Here is a 25,978-nt window from a genome sequence, read left to right on the forward strand (position 1 = left end):
AGATTAGAATATTGGAAGATACAGTGATGACAGTGGTCTAATATGGCTCTGAAACATGGACGCTTTGAAAAGCGGATAAAGATTTTCTAGATGTTTTCCAGAAAAATTGCTTACGGATTGTTTTGGGTGCCCAGCTGACCGTCCGTATTTCAAACAGTAGGCTGTATGAAAAATGTTGTTCAATCCCACTTTCTAGGGCCATAATGAAAGAAAGGTTGAGATGGCTAGGGCATGTTATGCGGATGAAGGATGACAAATTGCCGAAGATTGTCATTTTTGGCCAACCGTCTAGGGCTAAACAGAAAGCAGGTCGTCCTAGTTTGGGGTGGGAGGATGTAGTAAAGAAAGATTTAGAGAAAATGGGAACTTCCTGGGAGGTTGTAAAGAGGGGGGCTTTGAATAGATTGGGATTGAGGAAGAGTGTGCGTGGCTGTGTTGGCCTAAGGAGGCTTGGTGCTGCAGTGAATTGTTAGTAGTATTAGCAGTAGAAAAGAAAACACTTTTGAAACTATTTCTGTTTTGTCAATATAACGTAGAAAAATAAAAACTTCGAACACATCCAGGATTTATTATCATTATAGTTTGAGCAATCAATCAATTTTGGAGTGACAATATTGAGGGGAATTGAGGCATATGAGAGAAGATCAGTTGGAATACCTTAAAACAAATAAGATTGGAAACGACAGCGTAGTTCGTTCTTTACTAGTCCTAATCAGTTCAACTTGTATCACTAGACTTCAAAAACGGCTTGGGAGAGCATATCTATAAAATGAACCTCAAAAAAAATCTTAAAAAAAACATTATTTAGTTTTAATTCTCACATTTTAATGCAAGTGTATTTATATATATTTACTTTTTTTTCTTTTTTCTTTCTTTCATTATGCTGAAGACGGCCCTTGGACATAGGGCTAAAATATTCACAGATTTGATTTCCACAGTCTTGAAAAGAATTTTCCTATAGTTTTTACTTTGTGTTAGTTTGTTATGGAAAGGCACTGTGTTTTTCGTCTCTATTTTCTTGAATATATTTAAGTATTAACCCTCTGCCTCCGTATGGGTAGGATTTATAATAAATATTATAATATAAATACGTCAAGGGCTTTGACAGCCCTTGACACAAGTAAAAACTAAATGTTCCTTTCCTTGTCGTGAAGTGAGATCAAGGCCGAAGGCCTCGACCAAGTGCGTTGATTTTTGAATTAAAATGGAATAGTTATGGGTCTCAAGTTCTGGCTAATTGTAGAAAAAGCCAAGACAGATAGTCTTCAAAACATTTTCTAGCTGCCAAAGCATCAAGGCAGGACTCCCACATTTCAAGTGCTGCTCAGATGTTCCGCAGCAACCAGGCGTGCGGTTGGTTTTCAGTCTCTTGATAGAAAATGTTGGAATCTTGTAGCGGATCTAGGAGCTGCTTTACAATTTTCTACATCTTGTAAAAATAGTTGTATTTTCACTGTTAGAAATTAGAGGTTTCCCCATTAATTTTTTTTTATCCAACTCTGAAAAAAAAATAAAAAAAAACAAAATTAGCCTGGTCTGTTCATTCAGAAAGTCTCAATGAAGCCATAGTATTTATTCATCAAAGAATCTGCTCACGTTTGTTGTTAATACGTATTTTACTGCTATAGGAAAATATTATTGGCTTTCAAAGAGGTTTCTTTGTCATTTTACATCAGCACCGACCAGATTCACACAAACGAACTGGTCTAACGAAAGCGTTATCTACAGCCGCCTATCAATACACTCGAATCATATTGCCACCCTTGGTCCAGTGCCCCCCCCCAAAAAATTTTCCATTTGATACACCCCTAAGGGCAGCTACCCCTCCCACCAACACACATATCGTATTTTTTCGAGATATCCATTTTATTCAAAATAGTCCAAATATCATATAACGAGACTTTTGGGGTAGAAACAAAGCCCCAGAGCTTGAGGGCAAGGGTTGTAAGTTATGTCCAGGGGCCATTTAAGGGCTTTTTTGGAAGAGATTGGTGTTTAACTTTAGAGGAGGCTCGTTTGGTTGAAAATTAGAAGTTCTGGTTCCCAAGGATTAAATAGGCTCCCTAATTGTTTTGTACTTAGGGTAGGAGGGAGTTACGACAAAGGGTACATTTTAATGCAAAAACATCCCAACTCTCATTGAGCCTTCAGATAAATACAGAATTAGTTCTAAGGGAAAGACGAGGGGAGGGTGAAGATAAAAATTGATATGTAGTCCCCAGGAGCGTAACCAGGACATTGTTTTTGGGGAGGGGGGTGGTGTTTATTATGGGGAGGAGCACAGTAAAAACTTTAAGAACGCATCAAAAATGTAAAATTGATATTTCACCCCTCTTGATTAATGGGAATATTTTTGGTCTAGGCTGCTATTACGAGACCAAAGAGCAAGATTGAAACCCAAAATTAGTAGAATTTATTTCATATAAGAGGGGGGCTGTCCCTTTTTCATGCCCACTTTCCTCTCATGGTCGCAGAAATTTCGGATGGGTCTAATTGCATCAGATATGGTACTTTTGATGGAAAAACCTTTATATAAGACTACAGGACGTTTTGATCGAAAAAAGAAGGGGGGAGGATTTTGAATTTGTTTTGATCCAACGAGTATAATTCTTTTGGAGATGCAGAGTCTAGTTGTAAATGGTTAGGAATCCATAGAAAACGCAGTTCTTTGAAAAAAATAGATTTTTTACTGATCGGTTTCCTTTTTGGCAAAAGCCTGACAGGGCAAGAAGTACTTATGGAATCAGGACTTCAAGGAACTGCATTCGCTCTAACATTCATAAGAAATCTTTTTATCATCATATGGGACGGCGACGAATGTAAAAAAAAAAGAGAAGCAGTGCTTTGCTTGTAGAGGCTTAACGGCCTGCCATCAAATTTGCGAATATATTTATTTATTTATTTATTTATTTGCTGGTAGGGAATTTAGATTTTGGCAAAAAGGGCTTATTTGGCTGATAAATTGAGCTTGGGTGAGGTCGCACGGGATCAAGTTTACAAGGAGACAATATGGCAAGCGACAAATGACAACTAGATCTATGAAAGAACCTTTTAAAAAGAAAGAAAACGACCAAAAACAGGGTTTTTAAAGGCGAAAGAAAATACTAAAGAAAACCTAGAAAGTGAATATTTCGAGAGAAGAGCCGCTTCTCTTCTTTAGCGCGAACAAAATAATATGATCAAGGAAAAAACAAAAACCAAAAAATAATAATAATTATTGTCCATACCTCTTAACCGGTAGTTTTCAAGAACACCTCCTGTTTTTCCTCCTCCAAGCCCCCTTTATAAGATATATAATTAAGTTACAACCTCAGTAGGGGAAAATTCTGGCAGTAGCAAACAATTAGAATGATTTTTGGCTCCTTCTTTATGCCCTAGGTTTATTTAGAGACACAGAGCTGTGTTTTCTTGTGTGTTACTGTTATGTGAGTAACCTTATAAATCCACTTGTTCGACTGAAGTTATTTTTTCTAATTTTTTAAATGTGTTTTTTCTTAAGAATTGAATTAATTTCTAAATTTGTGAAACATAATATGATTTCTGATTCTTTTTGTCACCAAAACCTTGTGATATAAATTCTCTCAATTTTTTAATATTTTTAACCATTCTTCACCAATAGAAAATTTTTAGATATTTTTCAAGTAAAGGGAATATTTTTAGTAGATCAAAATATATTTTAGTTTTTTCACCGCAAAGATATTCTAACATTATGTGAAATCAATTTACTAATTGTATGTATTTATCGATTGATGGTTTTTTGTGCTTTTGCAATCCCCCCTTCTTTGGGAATGTCTTCAATACGGAGAATAAAAAGGGAAATGAAGCTCACCTATAAATTGATGATTACAAAGATTGAATAAAGATTAAAATCAAAGAAAACATTAGCACATGAAAAAACAGTAAACAAAGTATTAAATCTGAATCTTATTTTTCAGCTTACAAAAAATAAAGTCTCTAGACAAAGCTAAAAATTTGGAAGTGAAGATAAGTTTCCTGAAGATTATGATGAAACTGATAAAGTGTTTGCGGAAGGAGATTGTGAAAGTAACAGAGAAGAACAGTGGGGGAGCTGAGAGTCAGTTAGAAAACAATGTTGCAGCACAGACTATCCAAAGACACGTTTCACATGCTCAAAAATTGATGAAACTGCAAAAACTCAATCAATCAATGAATATTATTAACCCATATAAAGTGACACGAAAGTGCCCATATGGAATAAAGGGAAAAAACAGAAGAGAAAAAAATAAGAAAAACATCAGACTATGATAAACAATACTAAATAAACGCACTATAATATGGATGGCTAGAGTCTATAGATGAAACAATTTCAGCTCGTCGTTGGTCCACAGCTACTAATAGATCACTAACACCATATAGTAGCGTAACTTTGCGGATACGAGCCCAAAGAGGAAGACTTAGAAGATACTTTGCATATTTGTAATATAGCTTACGGATTGTCAATAAATCAGTCATGGTAGATAATTTCCAAAAAGAAGCTTGGGCTAGGACATGAGGGATTGTGTTAGCGTAATAGAGTCTAGCCAAAACATTCTTACCGTAACGTGTCTTAGCATTAACTATTAGTCCATAACCTATTCTAGCGTTCGTGCTGTAATGCCCAAGTAACACACTAAAAATATTTAGAAAACGAAAATTTTGCACTGTCCAGCATGGTACCTTTAAAATATGTTGCAAAGGGAATGGTCTTCGTTTTTATATCCCTCTTGCCATGAAAGGTTGATGGAATACCACATTGGAAATTATTGAGTCTACAAAAAACGTAGGGAGTCTGATTTTGTTTTTCGTTCTACGAAAGCTCGATTGCATTAGGAGTATCTAGCTTATATCTTATGGATTGACTGTACTAGAAGCTACTATTACTCTACCTGTTCCCATGCACAATGCCACCATACTGATAAGGGCTTCTTCATATCTAACTGGTAATCCCACTATGCTGCAGAAATCGCAAGAGCACCCGCTCCAACTCGTACTTGTCCAGCTGAACGCCTTGATGGTATTGTAAAGTTCAGTGAGGAAAGGTTGTTCCAATCGTTTTTAGACATGACAGATTTCAAAACCGTTAGATGCTCCTGCAGTGTCAGCAACTCTGCCTAAAATGCATGAAAAATTTTGAAGAGAAACTGCTATCTAAACTGCTAAGCTGCTAGAAACATGTATCTTTCAGGACGACGTAGACCTTTCCAGTAGACTTTATTCCATTAATTTGAATAAATACAGCTGTAAAAACTTATGGAAATTAGGCGGGGGGTATTAAAAAGTGCAGATTTATCTGAAAACGAAAACATGCCTACGTAATCAAAAGCATACCCACTCATATTTTTAAAACAAAAGTTTGAACGGGTAACAAATTCTATAATAGAGAAACATTTGAGATAAGTTATCAGAAAGTGCGACCGTCCTTATGTTTCAATCCCTTTGAAAACCTATTTAAGAGAAAAGAATACTTAACAAACTATTATGAAGGAAAGAGTCTAAGTTTCTTTGCAATAGTACTACGTTTTCTCAAGTGTTACCGCTACAGACAAATACTACCTGTGGCAAGTGGCAACCCTGACGAGAAGTTGATGAGAGACTAAAAGTTAATATTTTAAATTGAAGACCCATTCATTTTCTTGACTCCAAACGAAAAATTCTTTCCGGAACTACCTCATTATTCTAATGATTGCCCTTGAGCTTTGTTGATGGTGATTGCTAATCAAACATTCCCTGTGTGCCGGTCATCATTTATATATCCCCCCTGTGCCTCCCATCGTACCCGTTGTTGTTTTGTCCCTGTGTCCCAGTCGTCATTTATATTCCCTGTGTTCCGGTCTTTATTTATGTTCCGGTGTCCCAGTCAGTAATTTCTCTTTGAGTGTCCCGGTTATCATTTATATTCCCTGTGTCCCGGTGTCCCCGTCGTCATTTGTGTCCCGGTGTCCTGGTCTGTAATTTTGTCAGTCAACAAATATGACGTCAGTCGAAAAACAATTTCATGACGACATAATGATGACATAATGACGCCAGTCGACAAACATGCATGACGTCATTCAACACACAACACACGAACAACTTATTTTTGTATATATAGATATATACAAAATTCCATATTTTTGTAGACAAGAACTTGAAACCTCTATAGTAGGCAAGTCTGCTTTTTAAGGGTTCGGTTATTATTAGACCAAATCACTCCTTTCGTGTAGTTCGTTACCATGAACTGTTTATATAAAAAAATAAATCTTTCAAAATACTATGAAGTGAATTAAATTCTTCTTAAATTTTTTTTATCTCATGGACCATGAACATGAATAATTTTTTTTTTTTTTTTACAAATGAAATATGTTCAACACTGCTAGTTAAAATCACAATTGTTCACAATTCCTGGGTGCAACCAAAAGTCTTCTAAAACTGACTGAATCTATGAATATTATCACTAAAAGTATAGAGAGCTTATTTACAAAGCTGTAACACTTTGAAGATAGATAGTGCATATCCAAATCAAGGATTTAAATGTAGAATAAAGAAAAAGGAAGGAGGAAGGGAATAAGTAGCTGTGTTGGCTGCAGGTGTCTTGGTGCTGCAGTGACTGGTGATTAGCAGTACAATATAAGAAAAAAAATACTTTTCTTTCATTTGCTCCGTCCATCTCTTTCCATTACCTTTACTGAATGTAAGGAGCCTTTTGCTGAGTCATTCCTTGAGCTTATCTTTAGTAAAACTTCGTTTTCTACCAGTCCCTCAACTTTTATTACCGTCCTGGATTTCAGGCATACGCCTTTATGACTAATAGACATAGGATAATACAAAATAAATTTCATATGTCCAAAATATTACGGAGGCTCCTTATTCGTCTTTGATGTGCCCTCGTTTTAATAAAATATAAATGTAAATCAAAATGATACTTACCCTGAATAGTGCATAAGCTCCGTCTAAAGCTGACAATACAACATTCCGTCATCAAAGAGCGACATTAAGCCTTAAAACGAGCAAAAATAATCCTTTACTATAGCTAAGAGTTCTGGCTTGCTCTGCTAAGATTTTTTTTTTTAATTTTCTTGCAATACTCATTTATGTCATCTATATCACAAACATTGAAGCTAACCTCATGACAATCTGCTTGATCTTTGGGACAAACTCATTTTCACAACTTTTCCCAATGACCATTTCTGTTATTCATAAGACACTTCAGAATACAAGCTCGTAATCCAATTATTGGCTTAATCACTAGTGAATAGTCAGATGTTATTTTTATTGTTGTTTTCAATTGAAAATTGATAATGATAAACACACAACCAGGGCTTTGGAGTCAGAGTTTTACTAACTTTTTGCTGGAGTCGGTATATTTGTCGTGGTTAGAGTCGTAGTTGGAGTCGATTTGTAACTTAAAAAATCTAGTTAAACAAAGCTTTAAAACGGGACTGTGGAGTCGGAGTCTGTATATTGTAAATTTCTGTAGTCGATTATAGCTTATAACCGACAGCACAGCCCTGCACAAGACATTCTTTTATTCAACAACTACCTAGACCACTGACTATGTACTGTATCAAAACCAAAAATAGCTAACTATGCACTTGTTTTTCATTCTCCTGCATGCCTTAACAAATATTTTCCGAGTAAAAAACTAAATATTTTAAGTATATTCGGAAAATATTTACTCGACATTGTCTGAAATTCTGGACAAGATAAACTCAGGCAATATAAGTTAAACGGTATAATTCTAAACATGAAGAAAATAAAACAAAACACTTCAAAAGCAAGTCATAGAAAGTTTTACAGACGTTCCTTTAATGTTGATTGTTACCACATCGTAAGCTCCTGGAAAGATAACCAAAATGGTAAATACAAACATAAACAAACATCGACAAGGTATTAATACTGGATAATCCATTAAAACTTTTCGAGTAAAGGTTGGAACAGCAGATTAGTCCTTACATTTCGACTCACTAGGTACTCCAAGGTGTATTTTGAACAGATGGCCAAAATAGCTAACTGACTGAAACTAGCCCGAAAATGTAACAGACACTCTTACAAAAATTACGTGAACAACTTGAGACAAAAATATGATCTATGGCACCTACCTGATATAAATTTTTTCAAAAAGTCACGTCTTGCCAAGAATATGGACGAAGTAGAACAGAAAACGCAAGTCACTACCCCTCCTCTTCCTATAAAAAGTAGAATCAAATAAAAAAACCAAAAATAATGTCAACTGGACCCACAAAAATCAACAATAGATTATTTTATCTACCCAGGTCCTTAAACAAACATCCCCATAGAGTTGTCAAACTGGTTCAAAATCCGTCAAAATTACAGATATGCATCATGCTCAGGGTGGAGGGGATGGGATGTTAATCGATAAAGTTTTAGGGTGCAATTTTTCTACAAAGAGGATGTTTAAATCAATCACAGGTGGACCTTTCATGTAACCACTGGATCTAGGCAAGCAATCCCTTAGATAATTGATGAAATAGCCTGCTAAAATCTTTAATTACAATCGTTATTTAAATTTCGAATGCTTTAAAAAAAACGCCTTATAAGGCATATAACTTTGTTTGTATTTACAGAACTTCCCAAAATTTCACTAGTCTAGAAACCTTAAATATTACCAGTTTATTCAGTTTCTCAAAGACATAAAAGTAAAAATATTCATTTACTTTCATAAAAAAACGATGGCTTTTCAGTCACAGAATTTTGAGGTTCTTTTTTTGGGGCTGACGAATAATAACATTTTTAAAGCCACATTTAATACGGGGATAATATAAAGTAATTAACAATTGTGAAATAACAATAGTGAAGTCTGACGGCAATTGTAAAATCACCCAAATGTTCAAATACGAGCAGGTAAACAGGGGGTACTTTGAATATGGACAAATTTTCCAATCGTAGTATGGAACCCAAAGGAAAGGAGAAGCTGTTTCCGTCTACTTGATATAACAGACACGGGGTGAAAAGTGTGTTTGGGAGCAGTTTAAAGTGTTTATTGCTGATTCTTTTGTTAGAGGATGCCACGTACTAGGGAGAATCATCCCAAAACCAGTTTATTAAACTTATATAATTTAGAAGGGAAACTTATCCATTTACCTCCTTAAAAAAGAAAACTGGTGACGGTCCATACAGTTCTGATGCAGTTTTTGTAAAAAGCTTATCAAGCTGTTAGTGGTAGTGAACTGTAATAAGGAGCGACCTGGCTCAATAGTAACTAAAACTCTTTAAAAAAAATTTTTGATACCAATAGTTACATCAAAAGAATTGTATTTTAATGATGATTTTTAATTAACTTTGTCAGCTTAATCTAGGAGAAAAAGTTTAACAGAAAAACGGACATTATTTCTGGGCACAGAAATCCCTAGCTATGCCTATGGTACTGGTGCGGGTTTTATTGATGTAATCAAGCCCGATTAAAAAACAGACATAATATTTAGCGTAAAAAAGAAGTGGTAATGTACGGCAAAAATCATTCAAGAATAAGACACGGAGCACAAAATAAATTGTGAAAGGTAATTGCTTGGTATGACGTTTCCTGTGTCCCAGATAAATCGCCACCAGCCAAAAACAACGAAATAGTAAAAACAAATTCATTAGCCAATTATTTGACCCATCAAAGAGACAGCCGACACAGTATAATAGTTTTAGATTGTCACGTCTCACTAGAACTCATCAATCATAGATTTTCATGTTAATAATAATAAATAAAGAAGGCAAACAAGAAAAAAGATGCAACCCAATTATCGTATGCAGCTTCAGCTACCATTATCTTCGATTTAACGTTTTAGCATTTCGACCTAAGATCTGATTAGCGCTAGACTTAATTTGATTATTTCCATTTTTTTCCCTGCAATTAAAACTATGTTACATGCTTGACAATGGAAGCATATTTGACCATTTCTTGGAAAAAACGGAAGAATATGCCCATTATTCAAGGCCAATATCATTTGGTCTTGAGCTGCGTCACAAAGGACGCAGCTCTATACTTTTCCGAACAGTTCTTCTCCGATTGATTTTAAACTGAGCAACCTATGTCCCTAATAAATCAATTATTATGGCTGTTTTTAGAGGAGACTGATTGTCATCCATGTCCCTTCTCCAACTCCCCTTGTCTGAAATTTTTATCCCCCTCCCTATTTTCTTAATATTAGATTGATTTTCTGAACTTTGATTCAAAAGAACTTTGACTTTTTCATGTATTAAAATGAAATTAAATATACCAAAGGGACGAAATTTACTTATGATATTTTTGAAATATGAAACAAAGATGATATATGTATGTGTTAGTCATGATTTTTCATATTAGAAAAATAATGTTTGTAGTGAATTTTTTTTTTACTTTTTTTAGCTTAGAAATAATGCCATTTTTTGTGTGGGAGGGGAGACTTAATTCACCTTTTTTTGTTTTTCAAAATGACATAAAATATACACATAAAACAAGAAATGTACTTTTGAAATATGAAATATGTATTTCATATTTCATTTTGAAATATGAGATAAGGATGATGTACATATATTAGTTGTGATTTTTCATTTAGGAAAACCATGTTTACAGAGCTAATTTTTCATTTTTTGACTTGCTTTTCTTTATATGACTGTCCCCTTGGTATTATATGGGTGGTTATCGAAAAGTACCTAGTTTATTGTTTGTTTTTAATGAACATTGTTTGCACATTGATAATATAAATATATACAGCCTACTTTAAAAAGTGAAGGTGAAACTTGTTTAGAAAGTATGCGCAGATTATTAAATTGACGTACCGTTGACTGCTGACAAAGACAAATAGTGGAAATATGAAACAACTACTAATGGTAACACTATTAGAAATATATGCATGAGTTATCATGACAGTGAGAGATTAGCTTACTTTGGACTATCAAAGAAATTCATCATACATGAATGTGGAAATACGAGAGCAACATTTCCAGAGATAATAGTTCTGGTAACACGTAACCTGTTGATAATCCTATCGAAATTTTCTAGTATTAATATTCAAATGAAAGCAAAGGGAAAACGAAAGGCCTACTACTGCATCATCTTGTCCATGTGTCGAATCTGAAATCTAAGTAAAGATGATTTGGTAATAGACAATAAAATTACAAGTAAAATGAAATGGGCATTGACAAACAATATGACAAAGGAATATAAAGTGTCTCGATGGAAAACAAAATACTTGCAAAGGTTACCAACACCACTAATAGTTTACCAACAACCAATTTTCATTTCCCCCTCCACCCCCAATGTCCCCAGATCCGATCCGAATTCAAACGGAGAATCTGACACATGATATCTTTCTGTATATCTAGTTTCATCAAAATCCTATTTCCCATTCGTGAGATAATGTACCTCAATTTTCACGATTCGGATCTAGTTTTGGATCTTTTCCATGTAAAAATTGGGATGGTCCTGGATTCGAACCTGAAACCTCTCGCACCCTAAGCGAGAATCACACCTCTAGACAATCAAGCCTAACTTAAGAACAACAATCATTTTTATTGGCAAATAAAATTCCTCTCAACTATCTCGTTCACTGGCTCCCCCCCCTCCCAGATTGTCAAATTGGGGAAGTGTATATTTATAATTTAATCTGGTGTGGTCCCTGATATGCCTGCCAACTTACTTATTCCAAGCTTATTTTGAAGTACCCGAGCTAGCAAAACCGGGACCAACAGTCAGAAATTACAATCACTATAAGTCACTTGGTAAATACCAAGCGCCAAAAAAAAAACAAAAAAAACAGGAATATTGATTTGGGAGCCAAAAGTGAGAAAATAGTCTGACAAAAATAAATTAATCTATAAAGCTTTTCATAGTCTTACACCAGTTGTGACATCAGTAACTTTCAGTATACAATTAAAATTACCTTAGAAACATAAGTGTAAAATCAAATATTTTTTTGATAGTCGTAAAGTCATTGAACAGCAAACAGAAATATTAGATTGGTTTGTCAGATAGTACTTTGTAATTGCCAGCTATAATACCAATAGTGATTAATATACAATCTTAAATTGTAAGAAACATGCTTTAGTATTACTTATGAAGATTAAATAAGACGTGATATGAATTCTGAAAATCTGGTTATTTCTCTGTATACAACAGTGAATTTCGAGCCATAATACAAATTCTATAGCTAGTCTATACTCCTAATACTATCAAGATGGTTTTACTTCGAATTTGTCTACAAACTAATCACGACATGTCCTTTTCAGAACCAAAACTAGAGTCATACAATGAACTGAGCCTTCGTACAGAAGTGATACTAAATTAAACAAATCAAAAAAATAACTAAAGCAACAATCCTAAATCAGATTGTTATTTTATCTTAGAAGGGATTCATCCTAAAAAAATTTGATAATATTTTTATTCTGTAAAAAATCTCCTAAATTGGTTTGCTTTTACTGTACTAAGACTCCTATATTATTTTATGTTTTCAGTAAAGTGCTAGTTTTCCATAATCCTAAAAACACAGGGAAACATAATTAGATGGCTTATTTGTGCTAGTTTTATTGATATATATTAGATAGACTGTGAAGTAATAAATTTTTGTCCGTTTTAAGTTGTAACTTTGCTCTTTACTTCCCTCAGAAAAACTTTGTTTTTGAAAATTAATCTTTTCTCGTTTTTATTTCAAATTTCAGGTAGAAAAAAACCATGTATGTTCTTGTTTATTTATAAGGTATAATTTCTGCTCTTTTTATGTTTGAATGTCACTTCATAGTTTCAGTTGAAAAGGTAATTTAAAAGCTTATATTTATGTCTACTAGCTTTTAATAATTTTTAGACTTGATAGCACATTCTCAAAAAATGCACTTTCGGTTTTTTTCCCCATTTTTCTAATTAAAAAACTGCCTTTTTCAATTAAATGACCAATGCAAGGTGTTTTTCAAAACCTAGGCAGGAGCAAAAAACTAAGAAGGCAATTACCACCTGAATTACCACCGTTAGAACTGGCATACAGGCTTCATCGCAGATTGAAGTTTCGAGGTTTAATTCAAAACTGTCGATCATACAACCTTAATTATTTGTGTATTTTTAGTTGAAATATCTATAGTTTTAGTTAATTTGCTTTCGCAATAATCTCTTACTTTCAAGATGAGCAGGTGACTTATGAAAGTTACTAAGAGGGTTTGGAGGGAAAGTATATGTGAGGGGGTTTTATAAGCTACAAGTTAAGGGCTATGGACCATAATTATTGTAATGGTATCGTTTTATGCTTTCAAACACCTCCACTTAGGAAGTGGAACCAAAAGTGTGTATGGCACTTATGGAAGGTAAAATTGATAAAAAGCACATAGATATGAGTAATAGCTGTAAGATGAGCCTCGGATATTTGAAAAATAAGCACATCAAATTTGTGAAAATACTGAATTATCGGAAAAGTAATCAAAAGAAGGGACAAAACATGATTGAAAAAAAATCCCAGACGGAATCTAACGCATAATAATCTAATTTGAAGTCCAGCACAGTACTAACAGAATCACACATCTAATAATATAATTTAATATATTGGTGCTTATAGGGCTTTCACTATGTAGCTTATTAAGGGGTCCTGGAAGAGGAACATACGGGAGGTGTTCCTGAAAACCTCCAGTTAAGGGTTTCAGATCAAAATTATTACAATTACACCATTTCATACTTTCACAATTTTGGAAGTAGTGGCACCAAAAGTATTGTTTTCAATGCTAAATCTTACTTACGAATGATAGAATTGATAAAAAGCAAGTAGATATGAGCTTCGTTTTCAAATGAGCCATTAAACATCACTCTAAGAAATTCTGGTAGCCAAATAGCCCAAGCTTTTCTATTTGAGACATGACAATAAAAGTGCTGTTTTTAGTGACATTTGAAAATTGTACATGGTGGTTCTTATAAGAAGAAAGTAAATACAAGCAATATTTTTATATGAGCCATCAAAAATCTATCTACGATATTCTGTTAGCCCGCTAGCCCCACCCTTAAGAAATGGCATAAAAAGTGCTATTTTTCTTGCCCTATGGCACTTGCGGATGGTGAAATTTAGATAAATTACGTATAAATGAGAAAGAGCTCTTGAATGAGCTCTTAAGCATCTCTCTATAATGTTGTAGTAACCCACTAGGCCTTGAAAAAATGAAGAAAAAGACCGTTTTAACGTTTGTAACTCTTAGTTAATATGAGCTGTGGTTCACTCTTTACTAGGTTGCAGTTAATGCTTCAACCATGACAAAGAGTTCATTACATATTTTCTGAAGAAACTAGCTAACATTGAAATCTTTGAAATCTATTAGATTTCTATTAGATGGTAGAAATCTAATTAAGATTTATTTCTAAACAATTCTAGAAAGGAATTTCTTTTTTAAAAGAATTCCTATTTAGTTGAAATAAAAACTTTAGCTGAAAAAAAAATACCTGGAAAAATTTTACAGCTTCTGGGACATTGGTAACGAGTTTATCAGCTTCAGGCTTGTTCAATAGTTCTGGAGGTTTTTCCCAAACTGAAGTTCTGCTTAAGGGATTATAGAAAAATACTCGTCCATCTCCTGTCCAAACAACACTCCTATAGAAAGTATCAATGAACAATTATTAAAAATAATATTAGTAATAAATAGTATTAAAGCAGTAATAGAAGGGAAACCAACTCTAAGGGAATATCGTCAATCTCCAGTCCAAACAATACACCTATATAAGGTGTCAAAAGGTAATTAATAAAAATGATACAAATAATAACATAGAAATTACATTGACAGTCTAGGACTATTGGCATTCTTACAATTGTTTCCGTGGCATTACTTAACAGGTTTTTTTTGCGTTTTTTCAACAAAAATTTGATATGAAGTTTAGCTGAAAATTTACTGGAAGGATAATTAGACTTATATGTTACCGTGAATGTTCGAAATTTGTGTATGACATTGCCGGTAAATGTCTGAAATACCTTTATTAATTTTGAAATTTCAAAATTTAAATTAAAAATTAATTAAACTTAATTAATTTAATTTTACTTTTATATTTATATTTAACTAGCTGTTGGGGGCACTTCGGGACCCCCACCCCCAAGCCCCCCCCCCCCCGCGCGCAAGTCTTTACGCGCCATATTAGTTACGCGCCATTGTAGTTGTGTCCCTGTGTCCCACCTGTGAATATAGATATATATATATATATATATATATATATATATATATATATATATATATATATATATATATATATATATATATATACTAGCTGTTGGGGTGGCGCTTCGCGCCACCCCAACACCTAGTTGGTGGGGGCGCTTCGCGCCCCCCCAAGCCCCCCCGCGCGCGTAAGTCGTTACGCGCCATAATAGCTACGCGCCATTGTAGTTGTGTCCCTATGTCCCACCTGTGAATATAGATAGATATATATATATATATATATATATATATATATATATATATATATATATATATATATATATATATATATATATATATATATATATATATATATATATATATATATATATATATATATATGGTTTTAACTACGTAAAACTTGCGAATATACAACATTCTTTGCTGTCCCATTGTCTTTGCATATAAATAGATTGTCAGGTTTACCGACTCTTGAACATGCAATATATAATGGTCCATGGGAAAACAATCTGTATTCAGATCTATACCTCATGATTCTAATGATTGCCCTTGAGCTTTGTTGATGGTGATTGCTAATCGACCATTCCCTGTCCCGGTGTCCCGGTCGTCATTTATATCCCCCTGTTTCCCCCGGTGTCCCCGTTGTAGTTGTGTCCCTGTGTCCCGGTCGTCATTTATATTCCCTGTGTCCCGGTCGTCATTTGTATCCCGGTGTCCCGGTCTGTATATACATTCGTTTTTTAGTTTTGTTTTTCTCCTTTATTTTTTTCCTTTTTTTTCTTTTTTAGCTTATTTAGATTTTTAGCTTTTTTAGTTTTTTTATTAGTTTTTAGTTTTTTTTTCTTTTTAGTTTTTTCGTCCCGGTCGTCATTTATATCCCCCTGTTTCCCCCGGTGTCCCCGTTGTAGTTGTGTCCCTGTGTCCCGGTCGTCATTTATATTCCCTGTGTCCCGGTCGTCATTTGTATCCCGGTGTACCGGTCTGTATATACATTCGTTTTTTAGTTTTGTTTTTCTCCTTTATTTTTTTCCTTTTTTTTCTTTTTTAGTTTATTTAGATTTTTAGATTTTTTAGTTTTTTTATTAGTTTTTAGTTTTTTTTCTTTTTAGTTTTTTTGTAGTTTTTACCTTCTTTTTAGTTTTGTTAATTTTTTTTTGTTTACTTATGTCCTGGTCGTCATTTATACTCCCTGTGTCCCGGTGCTTTGTTGATTGCTAATCGAACATTCCTTTTGTCCTGGTCGCTTTCTCTTTGAGTGTCGTCATTTATTTTTTTCTTTTTTAGTTCTTTTAGTTTTTACCTTTTTTAGTTTTTTTTAGTTTTTTAGATGAAAATTTTTTTTAGTTTTTTCCTTTTTTTTCTTTTTAGTTTTTTATTGGTTTTTACCTTTATTTTAGCTTATTTTTCAGTTTTTTCCTTTTTTTTAGTTTTTTTTTAATTTTTATTTTTTTTTTAGTTTTTTACCTTTTTTTAGTTTTTTTAGTTTTTTTAGTTTTTTAGCTTTTTTACTTTTTTTATTAGTTTTTAGTTTTTTTTGTAGTTTTTGCCTTTTTTTAGTTTTTTCAGTTTTTTTTTATTTTTTTATTGGTTTTTACCTTTATTTTAGCTTATTTTTCAGTTTTTTCCTTTTTTTTTTAGTTTTTTTTAGTTTTTAGTTTTTTAGTTTTTTACCTTTTTTTAGTTTTTTAGTTTTTTTAGTTTTTTAGCTTTTTTTTTTATTAGTTTTTAGTTTTTTTTGTAGTTTTTGCCTTTTTTTTTAGTTTTTTTAGTTTTTTAGCTTTTTTATTAGTTTTTAGTTTTTTTTGTAGTTTTTGCCTTTTTTTAGTTTTTTTAGTTTTTTAGCTTTTTTATTTTTTTTATTAGTTTTTAGTTTTTTTTGTAGTTTTTGCCTTTTTTTAGTTTTTTCAGTTTTGACGTCACCTGATCCAGTTTTTTCAGGTGACGTCACCTGATCCATCCACAGACAGACAGACAACTTATTTTTATATATATAGATATATATATATATATATATATATATATATATATATATATATATATATATATATATATATATATATATATATATATATATATATATATATATTTATTTATTTATTTAACTACGTAAAACTTGCGAATGTACAACATTCTTGGCTGTCCCATTGTCTCTGCATATAAATAGATTGTCAGGTTTACCGACTCTTGAACATGCAACATATAATTGTCCATAGGGAAAAACAATCTGTATTCAGATCTATACCTCATTATTCTAATGATTGCCATTGAGCTTTGTTGATGGTGATTGCTAATCAAACATTCCCTGTGTCCCTGTCGTCATTTATATATCCCCCTTTGCCCCCGGCGTCCCCGTTGTTGTTGTTTCCCTGTGTCCTGGTCGTCATTTTTGTCCCGGTCGTCATTTGTGTTCCGGTGTCCCGGTATGTAATTTCTCTTTGAGTGTCCTGGTCGTCATTTATATTCCCTGTGTCCCTGTCGTCATTTGTGTCCCGGCGCTTTGTTGATGGTGATTGCTAATCGAGAATTCCTTTTGTCCCGGTCGCTTTATCTTTGAGTGTCCCGGTCGTCATTTATATTCCCTATGTCCTGGTGTCCCAGTCGTCATTTGTGTCCCGATGTCCTGGTGTGTAATTTCGTCAATCAACAAACATGATGTCAGTCGACACCCAAATATGACGTCACTCGACAGACACACACACACACACAACTTATTTTTGTAAATATAGATTAATTAATTAATTTTTAAATTTAATTAAACTTTAATTTTTTCAAAATTTATTTAATTAATTTGATGGTTCAAAATTTATTCAACAAAAATTTGATGTGTTAAGTTTAGCTGAAAATTCACTGGAAGGATAATTAGACTTATATGTTACCGTGAATGTTCAAAATTTGTGCATGACATTACCGGTAAATGTCTGAAATACCTTTTTATCTCTCCTTGTATTTAGTCAGTGTTGCCGGTCAAACTTTCTAGTTTGCGCAAGGTTGGATGGTGACAGCTTAGGTTAGGTTTTTAACCCATTTCTGAGATTTGTAACTTAATTTAACGTAACCTAACTACAACTTTTACCTTCAAAGCTTGTATAAGACTGAAAAAGCTGTTTCGCAAAACTAATTGAATCTAAGCAGAGATAAAGGAATTTTTGGCATTCACCGGTGAATGTCGACAAGAACCAGATCCTGGGCATTCACAGTAACAAATATATATATATATATATATATATATATATATATATATATATATATATATATATATATATATATATATATACAAGGCTTGATTTCGTTTATCTAAAACAAATACAAAACAGACTATATATATATATATATATGCAACCGTCCGACGAAGGCTAAGAGCCCTGATGATGGACGGCTGCAATCCTGTGAATATTAACCATAAATGAGAAAAATAGAATAAGAATAAGAACAAAACCGGATTCCAAAATTCTCCTGAAGTTGAAAGAGCGCACAAATTTGTTTTTTTAACAAATTTCTTTTTGAGCTATTGTAAAAAAAAAATAAAATAAAAATACTACAGTCTACAAAAATTTCTAAACAAAAGGAATATTGTGGCACCCAAAGGAGCAGTTTAAAGCTTGGCCTTCCGCTCTTTTGAAAATAAGCCAATATAAATGAGTGCATTTTCTTGAAAAGCAAATCACAGACAGTATTTTATAATGTACAACCAGCGTATACCATACCTACCCGAAAAAATACCCACGGCACATGTCTATATGTCCGGTGTAAAGGTACGACAGGAAAAGAAGAATTACCAAGGAGTGCCAGCAACAGGATTGCTTGAAACAGGCCTCGACTTATCTTGTTGAACAGACGGCTTGACTGACTCTGCCTCCTCCTCTTTCTTCTCTTCTTTGGCTTCTTCCTTCTTTCTCTCTTCCGTCTCTTTCGGCTCTTCTACGGCAGCTATTGCTGTTTCAGCCTCGTACCTTTCAGGTTCTGTAACAGCTGGTGCAATTGTTGTTGCTGGTGTTGAAGTTGCCATGGCTACTGACACAGCTACTGGTGCAGGTGTTGATCCAATATCTGTTGCTACTGTTTCAAGAGGTGTGGGAGTTGGTGGAGCAGTGACGGATATGCCTTGAGTAGCAGCAAGTTTGGCAGCTAGGAACATGACAGAATGAACACATTCCAAAACATTAATAAGATAAATAATCTCTCAGAGACAGTAGCCTCCACAAATTAAGAAATTGAAACCATTTACCACACACATATTTTGAATATTGAGCTAAAATTTGTTTCTCACTCCCCCCCTTGTTTTATTTCCTTGCAAATAGACAATACTGAAGGTCATTAGTCAATACCAGAAGCTGGATCTCACCTTGTCAATGTCTGAAGTAACTGAACAATATTTAAAAAAAATAACAATCTAATTTATCAGCAACAACTCTGATTCCATTTCTAACTGACTCTTCTAACTCGCTCCTTTATAACCAAATTACGGTTGGGATCAGAAGGGTAGCCACCTTACCTTTCAAAATATTTGGAACCATAAGGAATTAAAAAAAGCTCCGCTTGGGAAATCTAAGGCACAAGGCATCAAAAATTGTCTTGTGGGAAAAACTGTCGGAAAGACACGTCGGAGAAGCTTTGTTAACCCTGCCGTTGACGTTACCCTTGACACCGCTGACCGACGTGTATCCTAGAGATACAACAGCAGCTGAGATCAAACCCAGGGCCTCGTATTGCCAATAAGAGATCAATCGATTGTGTTTGGTAATTTGTACTGGATTTAATCTGTTCACTTGTTTTTCTTTTAAAGTCGTGTCTGTTTTTTTTTACATATTTTTCATTCTCCTATTGTTTTCACCCCGGTTTAACCAATACTTTTTCTATCCGTTTGACCTCAGTCCGTATGTTTTTTTAAATCTTTTTCATGACTTTTTCTTGTAATTTTTGCTTTGTTTTTCAAATGCTGGGTTTAGTCATTACTGAAATTAATCTGCTTTAAATAAGTTTCATTCATTTTACTCAGCTAAAACTTGGATGGTTAAGTCGTTTTTTATTCTTTTTTTTCTGTCCGATGTAAAATGAAAATTAAAAAGATTTAGTCAAGTGATGTGTTTAAATAAATATTATCAAGAAATAAACCAAATGTAACAAATCTCTTGTAATATCCTTAGTAATTTTTCCCTTGTAATTTTCCTTTTATCAATGTGATGACCCTAAAGCTCTTCTTTTTTATTCTTCTGAGGGTTCAAAAATTGTCGCAAAAGCCAATTATGTAAAAATTGGGAGGAATGGTTGGAACGAATTTACCGAAGAAGTATCTACGGAAGCTAAATAGTGGAATCCCCCTCCACCCTGACAACGCCTGAGCGCATCCCTCATGCGGTATAACAGGTGTTTTGGTATAATTTAGGCAGGAGTTGCTGAAACATCCACCTTAAAGCCCAGAACAAGCCTCATTTGATTTTTTATCCCGGAAACTATAGAAACAGTTGAAAGAATTTTATTTTAATGTAAGACAAATTAAAAAAAAGTTTTAAGAAATCTCCAGATTTCTTTAAAAATAGACTGAAAAGTGAAGCACCAAATGGAAAAATTATATCCACCTTGACATAAGATAAAAAAGGTTAAGGTAAAGGATACGACATTAGACTTTACAGTCCCTACCGGCGGTGCTGATCTCCATTTCTTGGCCCTTCAGCCAGGAAGTGCCTTGACATAAGATATGTTGGAAATATATGCACTGTAGGAGAATAAATAACAAAGAAATACAAAATTCCACTGTTAAATGACGACTTATACTTACTGACGACACGACTGCCATTCCATGGATTATTCTGTATGGTTGATTGTGTATGGCTATGCTGTTTGGCCTGTGTGATTGTATGGATGAGTAGAGTTAAGGCCTCATTCACTGATCTATATTAATCACTAATGCAGGAGAACAGTATTCCTTTTCTCCTTCTGTCTTCTTTGTTTTTTGTGTTGTTGCATTGATGATTTCAATGCAGCCCTACAGGCAAGTGTGTATTCTCCTGATGAGCCCTTGTGTTGGGTTGTTGCCTCTGAATTATTTGTCTCTATTGTTTTTATTGTTCGGTAAATGACGACTTATACTTATTGACGACCCAACTGCCGGTCCATAGATTATTCTTTATGGTTGATTGTGTATGGTTATGCTCTTTGACCTATGTGATTGTGTGGATGAGCAGGGTTAAGGCCTCGTTCAAGTGCTGGTCTATATTAATCACTTATGTAGAAAAACAGTCTTCCTTTTCTCCTTATGTCTTCCCCTTTTTGTGTGTGTGTATGTTTTTGTTTGTGCTGTGCTGTTACGTTGGTGATTTCTCTTTTCATTATTTAAAAAGTAATAAGCTGGGTACAAATTTGTCCAATTTTTCAAGAGGGTGGGAGACACCCCCCAAACCATAAAGTGATCCTATTAAAAACAATGATCCTTTTTTTTGTGTGTTTGTGCTATTGCATTGGTGATTTCTCTTTTCATTATATATATATATATATATATATATATATATATATATATATATATATATATATATATATATATATATATATATATATATATATATATCCTTCGAAGGTACCAATAATTGGTTAGTCGGTATTTCAACTTTGTTTCATATACAATTAATGTGTTACCGGACATAGCCACTTATTATGTGGAATACTCCCTCCTGCCTGTGAAGAAGCAAAATATTTAAGTATCCTGGTTAGAAAAATACTTCCTAAGTCTTTATGTGCCTGATATATCTCCCAAACAGAGGATACAAGCTTAGCATTGTAGTAATAGCTTTTTCCATCAGAAGCTGTGTTTTCACTCCATTCAGCTGCACGAGCAACGATCTCGGGATCAATCTACAAAATAACCACGTGAAAAACAGTTCATCTTTACTATTGTTTCACCAGATTTAAACTATTAGTATTACAACCACAAGCCCAAAGATAACAAGAAATATAGTTTCAGAATATAGAAAAACATGGAGAGGAAGAAATGAAAGAGAGAACAAAAAAAGAGAGGGGATGGGGAGAAAGAGAGAGAGAGAAGGATTGCCCTGATAAAAACAATACAAAAACAAAAGTAAGAATAAAAATCAGATAGGAAAAACAACTTCCCCCCCCCTCAAACTTCCCTTTGAAAAATTTTAACTAAAAGTATAACTAAAAATTATTTTTGGCTTTTATATACCACCCTCCCTGACAAAAATATTAACGACAAAGTGGTGCTCGGTATTGAAAAATTCACCAGTTCAAACATTGTACAAAATACGCAAAGATCTGCTAAACTTGAACTAAATTCGAAAAAGTTGAGCTGCTAAAAAGTCAGAAGACATAGATAGATGGGAACGGGACATTGAAGGAGATAGGGCCCCAATTCGTACCTCAATTAATGCAGAGTGAATGTTCTTGTTTGATTGTGATTTGAACAAGTCGAGACAAGTATACCTTTCTGCTAAAAAGAGCAATCAAAATCGATAGCTTTGCAGAGTTTTACAAAAAAAAGCCAAAATCAAAACTAAAAAACAGCACAAAAACTGAAGGGATTGCCAAATGAAAAAAAGCCGTACAAAATGAAAAAAAAAAGAATTGAACGTAACTAAAATCAAAATCGTAACTAAAAATAAATCAGTCGCGAGTCAGTCCTTTGAGCCGGACATCCATGCATTAGTGTTCATACGTCCACGATGTGGGTTCTTAATTGATTAACTCGGTTGACTGGCTTAGAAGTAATCATCATTACAAAAAATATATTAAAAATATATTTAAAAAATATGAATAGCAAGCCAAAAATTAATTGACAATTAATTAGACAGTTAATCAATTAAAGTTTTAAGTGATTAACTTACGGGTTGTCTGTATTGGAAGTCATCATCATTACAAAAAAATATATCAAAAATATAATAAAAAATATATATATATAAAAAATAATATAAAGCAAAAAAACCGCAATAATAAAAACAGGAGAGCAACTAAATCTAACAAAACCCAACAATTTTCAATGCCCGTCCTTTTGCATGCGAAGCAAAGATATTGAAGAACGAAGACAAAATAAACTATTTATTTATTACAAAATAAATTATATACTGAAACCGCAAAAAACACAAAAAACTGAAGGGAATATAAAATGAAAAAAAGCCGTAAGAAAAAAAAATGAACGTAAGTAAAATCAAACTCTAATTTATCGGAATGATAAAATTAACAAAAAAAAGTCAGTCGCGAGACAGTCCTTTGAGCCGGACATCCATGCCTTAGTTTGTATAGGTCCACAATGTGGGTTTTTAATTGATTAGCTCGGTTGACTGGCTTAGAAGTAATCATCCTTACAAAAAATATATTAAAAATTTATTTAAAAAAATATTCATAGCAAGCCAAAAATTAATTGACAATTAATTAGACAGTCAATCAATTAAAGTCTTAAGTGATTAACACACGAGTTGTCTGGATTCGAAGTCATTATCATTACAAAAATACATTAAAAATATAATAGAAAATATACATTAAAAAATTAATAGCAAGCAAAAAAGGCAATAATAAAAACAGGAAAGCACCTAAATCTAACAAAAACCCAATAATTTTCAATGTCCATCCTTTTGCATGCGAAGCAAAGCTATTGAAGAAAGAAGTCAAAATAAACTGTTTATTTATTACAAAATAAAATATATACTGAAAATATAAATATAAATTATATGCTGAAAGTATATGGAAAATATTTTCATATACTCTTGCTATTGCAGCATGTAGTATTGATCTCAATAAAAAATAAAAGGTATACTATCAACTATACAGTGTGACTATAAAGCGTTTGGTTGACCTACTTTAAATAGAAACCAAGTGTAAATTTTGGCTTGGGTTTCCTTCAAATTAAAATCAACTTGGTGGAGTGTGATGAAAAAGTTGAGAGAAAAGAGAAAAACACAAGACAGATAGTCTGAGTGAGAGGCACAGCTGGCATAAGCCTTTTCCATGATTCTATGAAAATAATGTCATTTCACTTGCTGATAGATAGTCTATCACCGTCCATCCTAAGGAAAAACTAAGGTAGATGGGCAGGAAATAAGAGAAATTCAAATATTCTATGAGTTCTAATAGCCATATGAAGGCAATTGGAAACTCTAAAAGAAAGTTTTTCAAATATTTATGACTGATTATGTATGTCCAGATGTCTTGGAAGGAGACTGGGCAACTTAGACTGTTCATATAATATGGGCTTTACGCATTGGGAGAGCCCACTGACATTGCAATTCAATGGGAATGGAATGGAATTTGATCTTAATTTATTTCGTTTACGAAAAGTTCTTATTCCAACACTTATTTTTTATGGAAGGAAAGGATGGTGTTACTATAGTATATAAACCTTAAATCCCACTTACTTCATGGGAGACCACACAATGTAGCAGAACGAGAGTAGTGATATATTTCTTTGTAATAGGCCATTGAAACAAGTAGCCGTGGTGAGATACCTTGGTTTCCAGCTTGATCAAACTCTGAGTTGGAAAGGACATAGTGATCTAATGGCAGCTAATGTATCTAGATGGCTTGGTTTGATTCGGGGTCTGAGAAATCAGTTACCTCGTTCTGCGCTATTAACTCATTATCATTCTATTGTCATGTCTTATATTTCTTATTGTTGTGTGATATGGATTAGGGGTTTTTATACAAATTTTAAACGGGTTAAGGTTTTAAGAAATAAAGCTATTAGACTATTAGGAAATTATGTCGATATGATGCAGTTGATTTTTTTTTAACAAACTTGTGATTCTTAGTGTTAGCCAACTTCATGATTATCAAGGAGTCCGTTAAGGTGGCCTTACCTCACCTTCTTTATTTAATAGCTCTGTTTTAAATGCCCAAAATTCTGTTAATTTTAGATGTTTTCACCGCGGATTTAACTTGTCTTTAATAAATTTTGCAGATGACGTTTCGAATCTAAGCCGTACTTTTAGTGGTCGTGAAAACATGTTTAATCAGCTTTACAATGAATATAAAAATATTGGGCTTTCTTTCCATGTTGAAAAAACTGCTGTTGTAGCTTTCAATTTTAAAGATGCAAATGGCCCTATTTTTTATCTTTAGCTAATGTTCAAGTCCCCCTTTCTCAAAAATTAGTTTTCCTTGGAATGCCTATTGGAAAAAATATGAGAGAAACTGTGAAATTATCCCTTGAAAATTTGAAGAAAAAACTGAGAATTGCTTATGCTTCAATTGTATCTAATATTAAACACATTGATAAATTTAATCTTGCGAAAATTTATAATAGCATAGCTGTAAATCATCTCCTTTCTCTTTGTCCGGTTTTGCAGTTTTTCAGTGAACCTCAGAAACTATCTGTTCGTAGAGTATATTTTCGTTATGCTAAATTCCTTCTCAGTTTCCCTCCTTGAACTAGAAATAGTCACTTAATGAACAAATTCCACCTAGTTTCTCCTACATCTATTATTGATAAAAGACTTCATGATTTTCGTTCTTCTATGTCGATAGTGTCTCACCCATGGTCAGCATTACTTATTTAATTGTTTGTTTGTGTTGATTTGTATTTATTTGTAGTTTGTTTTTTTTCTCTTATTACTCCATCTTAAGGGCGTTCCGCCCTCATTTTTTTAGATGGATTATAAATAAATTGATTGATTGATTGATTGAAATTGCTATTTTAGTATTCCATAATATTTATGATTTGTCCCCTAGAATTCTCGTCAAATGTTTACAAGGAATTCTCCGTATCTCAGTTGAGACTAGAAATATGGAAGATTTGGAATATGATTCATATTATATACCAACTAGGGCTAGTTTTTCGAGCCCCAAGGGTCTATGTCATATATATGCATGTATGTGTACTTAATAAATGAATGAACTTAAAGATGAGTGTCTCAGCTCTCGAGGGCAATTTTTGTCCAAGGTTTGATGGACCAGTAGT

General features: G+C 33.4%; 2 protein-coding genes across 10 annotated transcripts in view; one reads left to right on the plus strand and one right to left on the minus strand.

The window, feature by feature from the left end:
* Window positions 1-25,978, plus strand: part of LOC136037674 (methionine synthase reductase-like) — a gene marked incomplete at its 3' end in the record, with an annotated part of 463,030 nt that overhangs the window by 276,365 nt on the left and 160,687 nt on the right.
* LOC136037672 (myosin-6-like) overlaps window positions 1-25,978 on the minus strand; it is a 205,736-nt gene that overhangs the window by 93,289 nt on the left and 86,469 nt on the right. For 4 of the 9 annotated variants that reach the window (XM_065720407.1, XM_065720408.1, XM_065720405.1 and 1 more), the window contains 3 exons: window positions 18,855-19,203; window positions 14,375-14,522; window positions 7,699-7,815 (listed from right to left, as the gene is read on the minus strand). In XM_065720407.1, the coding sequence (XP_065576479.1) occupies window positions 7,798-7,815; window positions 14,375-14,522; window positions 18,855-19,203 (515 nt within the window). In that variant the 3' untranslated portion in view covers window positions 7,699-7,797. Of the gene's footprint in view, window positions 1-4,886; window positions 5,112-7,698; window positions 8,166-14,374; window positions 14,523-18,786; window positions 19,204-25,978 lie in introns of those variants that run through there. The other 5 variants (XR_010620011.1, XR_010620013.1, XR_010620012.1 and 2 more) reach the window with 4 other exon arrangements.

Source organism: Artemia franciscana, chromosome 17, assembly GCF_032884065.1.
Source record: "Artemia franciscana chromosome 17, ASM3288406v1, whole genome shotgun sequence".
Taxonomy (NCBI): Eukaryota; Metazoa; Arthropoda; class Branchiopoda; order Anostraca; family Artemiidae; genus Artemia; species Artemia franciscana.